The 7,721-nt window shown below is 47.7% G+C and overlaps 1 protein-coding gene across 1 annotated transcript; it reads right to left on the minus strand.

Annotated features, from left to right (window-relative positions):
* Positions 1 to 868: 868 nt before the first annotated feature.
* Positions 869 to 5,059, minus strand: LOC139540634 (uncharacterized). Its single transcript, XM_071344444.1, has 2 exons — positions 5,050 to 5,059; positions 869 to 2,661 (listed from the first exon to the last, which is right to left on the minus strand). The coding sequence occupies exons 1-2, from the start codon at positions 5,057 to 5,059 to the stop codon at positions 869 to 871; spliced, it is 1,803 nt and encodes a 600-aa protein (XP_071200545.1).
* Positions 5,060 to 7,721: the final 2,662 nt, after the last annotated feature.

The raw sequence follows: 7,721 nt of genomic DNA on the forward strand, positions 1-7,721 counted from the left end.
CGTTCATCTGTACAAACAATAGTACGCAAGTATTAACACCATGGGACCACGCAGCCGTCATACCGCTCCGGAAACGCGTTCGTTGGAGACGAGTTCTGTCTCCTGGAGATGAACGTACTTTGGTGCGAAAAGTGCAAATCAATCCCAGAACAACAGCAAAGGACCTTGTGAAGATGCTGGAGGAAACACGTACAAAAGTATCTATATCTGTCACGTTCTGACCTTAGTTCCTTTTTTATGTCTTTATTTTTGTTTGGTCAGGGTGTGAGTTGGGGTGGGCATTCTGTTGTTTTGCTATGTTTTGTTCTGTATGTTATATTTCTATGTGTTTGGCCTAGTATGGTTCTCAATCAGAGGCAGGTGTCAGTCGTTATCTCTGATTGGGAGACATATTTAGGTAGCCTGTTTTCTATTGTGTTTTGTGGGTGATTGTTTCCTGTTTCTCAAATTCTCAAATTATTTCAATTAGCCTATCAGAAGCTTCTAAAGCCATGCCATCATTTTCTGGAATTTTCCAAGCTGTTTAAAGGCACAGTCAACTTAGTGTATGTGATCTTCTGACCCAATAGAATTGTGATGCAGTGAATTATAAGTGAAATAATCCGTCTGTAAACAATTGTTGGAAAATGTACTTGTGTCATGCACAAAGTAGATGTCCTAACCGACTTGCCAAAACTATAGTTTGTTAACAAGACATTTGTGGAGTGGTTGAAAAACGAATTTTAATGACTCCAACCTAGGTGTATGTAAACTTCCGACTTCAACTGTATATCCGATAGTTCTTCCCGGCTGTATGTAATAAGACTTAAGATTTCCTGGGGTAACAATGTAAGAAATAAAACATAAAAACGAAATACTGTATAGCTTCCTAAGAACTCGAAGTGAGGTGACAATGGTATGTCTGGTGTGGTCTGGTGTGGTGGGGTCTGGTGTGGTCTGTACTAGTCTGGTCTGGTGTGGTCTGTACTAGTCTGGTCTGGTGTGGAGTGGTCTGGTGGGGTGTAGTTTGGTGTGGTCTGGTCTGGACTGGTGTGGTTTGGTGTGATCTGTACTGGTGTGGTCTGGTGTGGTCTGGTCTACTGTGATGTGGTCTGGTGTGGTATGTTGTGGTTTGGTGTGATCTGGTGTGGTCTGGTGTGGTCTGGTGTGGTCGGGTCTGGTGTGATCTGGTCTGGTGTGATCTGGTCTGGTGTGGTCTGGTGTGGTCTGGTGTGGTCTGGTGTGTTCTGGTGTGGTCTGGTCTGCTGTGATGTGGTTTGGTTTGGTGTGGTCTGGTGTGGACTGGTATGGTCTTGTGTGGTTTGGTCTGGTGTTGTGTGGTGTGATTGGGTCTGGTGTGGTATGGTGTGGTGTGTTCTGGTCTGGTGTGGTCTGGTGTGTTCTGGTGTGGTGTGGTCTGGACTAGTCTGGTGTGGAGTGGTCTGGTGGGTTGTAGTTTGGTGTGGTATGGTCTGGTCTGGACTGGTGTGGTCTGGTCTGGACTGGTGTGGTATGGTGTGATCTGGTCTGGTGTGGACTGGTGTGGTCTGGTCTGGACTGGTGTGGTATGGTGTGATCTGGTCTGGTGTGGACTGGTGTGGTCTGGTCTACTGTGGTTTGGTGTGGTTTGGTGTGATCTGGTGTGATCTGGTCTGGTGTGATCTGGTCTGGTGTGATCTGGTCTGGTGTGGTGTGGTTTGGTCTGGTGTGGTGTGTTCTGGTGTGTTCTGGTCTGCTGTGATGTGGTTTGGTGTGGTTTGGTGTGGACTGGTATGGTCTGGTGTGGTGTGATTGGGTCTGGTGTGGTGTGTTCTGGTGTGTTCTGGTGTGGTGTGATCGGGTCTGGTGTGGTATGTTCTGGTGTGGTCTGGTGTGGTGTGGTCTGGTGTGGTCTGATGTGGTTTGGTGTGGTCTGGTCTGGTATGGTCTGATGTGGTCTGGTGTGGACTGATGTGATGTGGTGTGGTGTGGTCTGGTGTGGTTTGGTGTGATCTGGTCTGGTGTGGACTGGTGTGGTCTGGTCTGCTGTGATGTGGTGTGGTCTGGTGTGTTCTGGTGGGGTCTGGTGTGGTATGGTGTGGTATGGTGTGGTCTGGTGTGGCGTGGTCTGGTTTGGTCTGATATGGTTTGGTGTGGTCTGGTCTGGTGTGGACTGATGTGATGTGGTGTGGACTGATGTGATGTGGTCTGGTCTGGTGTGGTGTGGTTTGGTGTGATCTGGTCTGGTGTGGACTGGTGTGGTCTGGTGTGGTCTGGTCTGCTGTGGTGTGGTTTGGTGTGATCTGGTGTGGTGTGATCTGGTGTGGTGTGGTCTGGTGTGGTGTGGTTTGGTATGGACTGGTGTGGTTTGGTGTGGTCTGGTGTGGTGTGATCTGGTGTGGTGTGGTGTGGTCTGGTGTGGTCTGGTGTGGTTTGGTGTGGTGTGGTCTGGTCTGCTGTGATGTGGTCTGGTGTGGTCTGGTGTGGTGTGGTCTGGTTTGGTGTGGTGTGGTCTGGTCTGGTCTTGTGTGGTGTGGTCTCGTGTGGTGTGGTGTGGTCTGGTGTGGTCTGGTGTGGTCTGGTCTGCTGTGATGTGGTGTGGTTTGGTGTGATTTGGTTTGGTGTGTTCTGGTGTGGACTGGTCTGGTCTGCTGTGGTGTGGTCTGGTGTGATCTGGTCTGGTGTGGTGTGATCTGGTGTGGTCTGGTGTGGTCTGGTGTGGTGTGGTCTGGTGTGGTGTGGTTTGGTGTGGTCTGGTGTGGTGTGGTTTGGTGTGGTCTGGTGTGGTCTCGTGTGGTATGGTGTGGTGTGGTCTCGTGTGGTCTGGTGTGGTGTGTTGTGGTCTGGTGTGGTCTGGTGTTGTGTGGTGTGGTCTGATGTGGTGTGGTCTGGTGTGGTGTGTTCTGGTGTGGTCTGGTGTGGTTTAGTCTGGTCTGGTGTGGTGTGGTCTGGTGTGATCTGATGTGGTGTGGTCTGGTGTGGTGTGTTCTGGTGTGGTGTGGTCTGGTGTTCTGTGGTGTGGTGTAGTCTGGTCTGGTGTGGTCTGGTGTGGTGTGGTGTGGTCTGGTGTGGTCTGGTGTGGTCTGGTGTGGTGTGGTGTGGTGTGGTTTGGTCTGGTGTGGTCTGGTGTGGTGTGTTCTGGTCTGGTGTGGTGTGTTCTGGTGTGGTGTGGTCTGGTGTGGTGTGGTCTGGTGTGGTGTGTTGTGGTCTGGTGTGGTCTGGTGTTGTGTGGTGTGGTCTGATGTGGTGTGGTCTGGTGTGGTGTGTTCTGGTGTGGTCTGGTGTGGTTTAGTCTGGTCTGGTGTGGTGTGGTCTGGTGTGATCTGATGTGGTGTGGTCTGGTGTGGTGTGTTCTGGTGTGGTGTGGTCTGGTGTTCTGTGGTGTGGTGTAGTCTGGTCTGGTGTGGTCTGGTGTGGTCTGGTGTGGTGTGGTCTGGTGTGGTGTGGTGTGGTTTGGTCTGGTGTGGTCTGATGTGGTGTGGTCTGGTGTGGTGTGGTCTGGTGTGGTGTGGTCTGGTGTGGTCTGGTGTGGTCTGGTGTGGTGTGTTGTGGTCTGGTGTGGTCTGGTGTTGTGTGGTGTGGTCTGATGTGATGTGGTCTTGTGTGGTGTGTTCTGGTGTGGTCTGGTGTGGTTTAGTCTGGTCTGGTGTGGTGTGGTCTGGTGTGATCTGATGTGGTGTGGTCTGGTGTGGTGTGTTCTGGTGTGGTGTGGTCTGGTGTTCTGTGGTGTGGTGTAGTCTGGTCTGGTGTGGTGTGGTGTGGTCTGGTGTGGTGTGGTCTGGTGTGGTCTGGTGTGGTGTGGTGTGGTGTGGTCTGGTCTGGTGTGGTCTGGTGTGGTGTGGTTTGGTGTGGTGTGTTCTGGTGTGGTCTGGTGTGGTTTAGTCTGGTCTGGTGTGGTGTGGTCTGGTGTGGTCTGGTGTGATCTGATGTGGTGTGTTCTGTGGTGTGGTGTAGTCTGGTGTGGTCTGGTGTGGTGTGGTGTGGTTTGGTCTGGTGTGGTCTGGTGTGGTCTGGTGTGGTGTGGTGTGGTGTAGTCTGGTCTCGTGTGGTGTGGTGTGGTCTGGTGTGGTCTGGTGTGGTGTGGTGTGGTGTGGTCTGGTGTGGACTGGTGTGGTCTGGTGTGGACTGGTGTGGTGTGGTGTGGTCTGGTGTGGTGTGGTGTGGTGTGGTGTGGTCTGGTGTGGACTGGTGTGGTCTGGTGTGGTGTGGTCTGGTGTGGTGTGGTGTGGTGTGGTCTGGTGTGGTGTGGTCTGATGTGGTGTGGTGTGGTGTGTTCTGGTGTGGTCTGGTGTGGTTTAGTCTGGTCTGGTGTGGTGTGGTCTGGTGTGGTCTGGTGTGATCTGATGTGGTGTGTTCTGTGGTGTGGTGTAGTCTGGTGTGGTCTGGTGTGGTGTGGTGTGGTTTGGTCTGGTGTGGTGTGGTCTGGTGTGGTCTGGTGTGGTCTGGTGTGATCTGATGTGGTGTGGTCTGGTGTGGTCTGGTGTGGTGTGGTCTGGTGTGGTCTGGTGTGGTGTGGTCTGGTCTGGTGTGGTGTGGTCTGGTGTGATCTGGTGTGGTGTGGTCTGGTCTGGTGTGGTGTGGTCTGGTGTGATCTGGTGTGGTGTGGTCTGGTCTGGTGTGGTGTGGTCTGGTGTGATCTGATGTGGTGTGGTCTGGTGTGGTCTGGTGTGGTGTGGTCTGGTCTGGTGTGGTGTGGTCTGGTGTGATCTGATGTGGTGTGGTCTGGTGTGGTCTGGTGTGGTGTGGTCTGGTCTGGTGTGGTGTGGTCTGGTGTGATCTGATGTGGTGTGTTCTGTGGTGTGGTCTGGTCTGGTGTGGTGTGGTCTGGTGTGATCTGATGTGGTGTGTTCTGTGGTGTGGTGTAGTCTGGTGTGGTGTGGTGTGGTGTGGTGTGGTCTGCAGACAGACTTATGTGTTAAACATGGTTTAAGGAGGTGGAATAAAAGTCAATCTTCAACCAGTTGAATTATTGATTGTTGTGTAAATAATAGATGGGTATTTTACGGGCAGCGGTGCCTAAAGTAAGTGGAGGAAGTAATACTTTGCAGAGGCCTTTTGTTTTTTTTACTTCAGTAGGCTCAGTTAACGTACCATAGACCATTCTAGCCAGCTGGCTTTCAGCGTATTGATGGCAGCGCACGGTTTATTTGCTCTGTACTTGTGGTAATGGTACTCTGTACTAGCCGTAATGGTAAATGCATGTCACGTTGGGAAGTTGCAGAGCCTGGGGAGCGACTGGGGAAAACGGCTTCGTGGGGACTGCTCTATCTATTGTCTCTCCATTTGATGCTCTTTGTTGAATTGACTTGTAGATCTATCAGTTTACCTACGATGTTATTTTACACAGTTTAATAAAAGTACAGTATCTTTTGGACTCGAATTTATGTCATTAACACTCTAAAGAACTATAATAACAGAGGCTCCTTCTGAAATGTCAAGGAAACTGTGACTTGAGCAAATATTACAAGCAGGTAGGTGTAAACATGCGGTGAAAACAATGAAGACAAACTAACCTACACCGTCACCCTGGTTAGACCTTTTCAACACACCATCCTTTATCCCTTTCCCTTTAATCACCTTATTGTCACCTGCGTGAAATTGTCAACTTGTCAAATTAGACCCAACGAGATGCTTTCTTTCATACCAACCTATGTCGAGATGTTTGTAACCCACAACCAGTGGTGTAAAGAACTTAAGTACAAAATATTTGAAAGAACTACTTAAGTTGTTTTTTTAGGTGGTATCATTAGTTTATTTTACTTTTTAATTTACTTAACTACATTCCTAAAGAAATGGAATGCACTTTTTACTCCGTTACATTTTCCCTGACACCCAAAAGTACTTGTTACATTTTGACAGGAAAATGGTCCAAGTCACACATCCCTGGTCATCTCTACTGCCTCTAATCCGGCGGACTCACTAAACACAAATGCTTCGTTTGTAAATTATGTCTGAGTGTTGGAGTGTGCCCCTGGCTATCCGTAAATTTTTTTATATATATATATATATATATATATATATATATATATGGTGCGGTCTAATTTGCTTAATATAAAGGAACTTGAAATGGTTTATACTTTTGCTTTTACTTTTGATACTTAAGTACATTTGAGCAATTACATTTACTTTTGATAATTAAGAATATTTTAAACAAAATACTTTTGGACTTTTACTCAAGTAATATTTTACTGGGTGACTTTCACTTTTACTTGAGTCATTTTCTATTAAGGTATCTTTACTTTTACTCAAGTATTACAATTTAATACTTTTTCCACCACCGTCCACATATGTAAAACACAAAATACTTTTTTTTACATCAATTTACAAAGCTTTATCTCGCTCAAATGACTTAGAATTAACGTATTTTACCTTCTTGGCACTAATAAAGCTTTGTATAAATTAAAAGACCTAAATTAAGACGTCACAATATAACACATAGAGAAATTGCCTTTGTCTATAAACCTACAGTTCTACAGTTCTACAGTGTACCAGTGTGCCTCCATTATCAGTGACCCCACTGGCAACAGAGAGAAGAGTTCAAGTTTGAGCAAATTTCCCAGCGGTAAGACATGCCATTAAAGTGTATTCTATTGTTGTGGGTGAGATGCATTAGGCTTCTCCCCGGTACATCAGAGCTCTGTCCCGGCGTATGGATTACGTGCACATGAATGACTCTGAAAAAACCTCACATTGGAGAGAGGGTTGAAATTTAACACATGGTCCAGAGTGCCATTGTTAAATGTGTTTAGATGAATGACTTTTTGTGAACAGTGATTCATTAGGTCAGAATATTACAGTACAGTAGACCTCCACACAGGGATAGCCTACATTCCAACGCAGACGGACTGACTGTCTGTATCGTACCATCATTTGATTGTTGTTATGACTAGAGAAAATTATTTATTTGAAATGCATTAAACTATCATTTAAAACAACAATTAAAACGCTGAGAAGATAAATACAGCAATTTAAATGGTTGATAACGTGCCACTGAATCACCCTTGTGTACATACAATAGGTTGTTTTGGAGTAAACTGAGGAATAACCCTGCAGTTTTAATTGGGGAGCCATAACCGGTTCATGACCTTTCCGTCTAGGTTCACATGGCCAGTGCATAACTGCTCCGTCTGCTCAGCCAGTATATGAGAGACTCCATTCAGACCATACTTAAAGGGTTGTGTTCATTTCTGCCTGACGTCCAACAACTCCCCGGCAACTCCCCGGCAACTCCCCGGCAACTCCCCGGCAACTCCCCGACAACTCCCCGACAACTCTCCGGCAACTCCCCGGCAACTCCCCGGCAACTCCCCGACAACTCCCCGACAACTCTCCGACAACTCCCCGACAACTCTCCGACAACTCTCCGACAACTCCCCGACAACTCCCCAACAACTCTCCGACAACTCCCCAACAACTCCCCGGCTCGGGTCAAAGACTGGCGTTCCTTTAAAAAAAAAATATCATACAATTGAATGTCCAGGCTTTCTGTTGCAATACATTTGTCTGCGAGAGCTTGAAACAAGGGGATGATTTAGATTCCCGATTGCTTTGAGAACATTGCTACACCTGTTCCGACAGCATACTTTATCCAGTCTTAACGATGACAAGAGAAGGCAAAGAAAGATTGTCGTAGCGTTTGGCTGTAAGAGGGTAGATCGTTCTGTGTGCTATAGGTGAGTTCCTTTTCACTCTCATTTTTGTCTTTCAAGACTTCATTTTGATTTTTGCAACATAGAGAGAACGGAACAGAGAGATACCCCCAC

Source organism: Salvelinus alpinus, chromosome 16, assembly GCF_045679555.1.
Source record: "Salvelinus alpinus chromosome 16, SLU_Salpinus.1, whole genome shotgun sequence".
Taxonomy (NCBI): domain Eukaryota; kingdom Metazoa; phylum Chordata; class Actinopteri; order Salmoniformes; family Salmonidae; genus Salvelinus; species Salvelinus alpinus.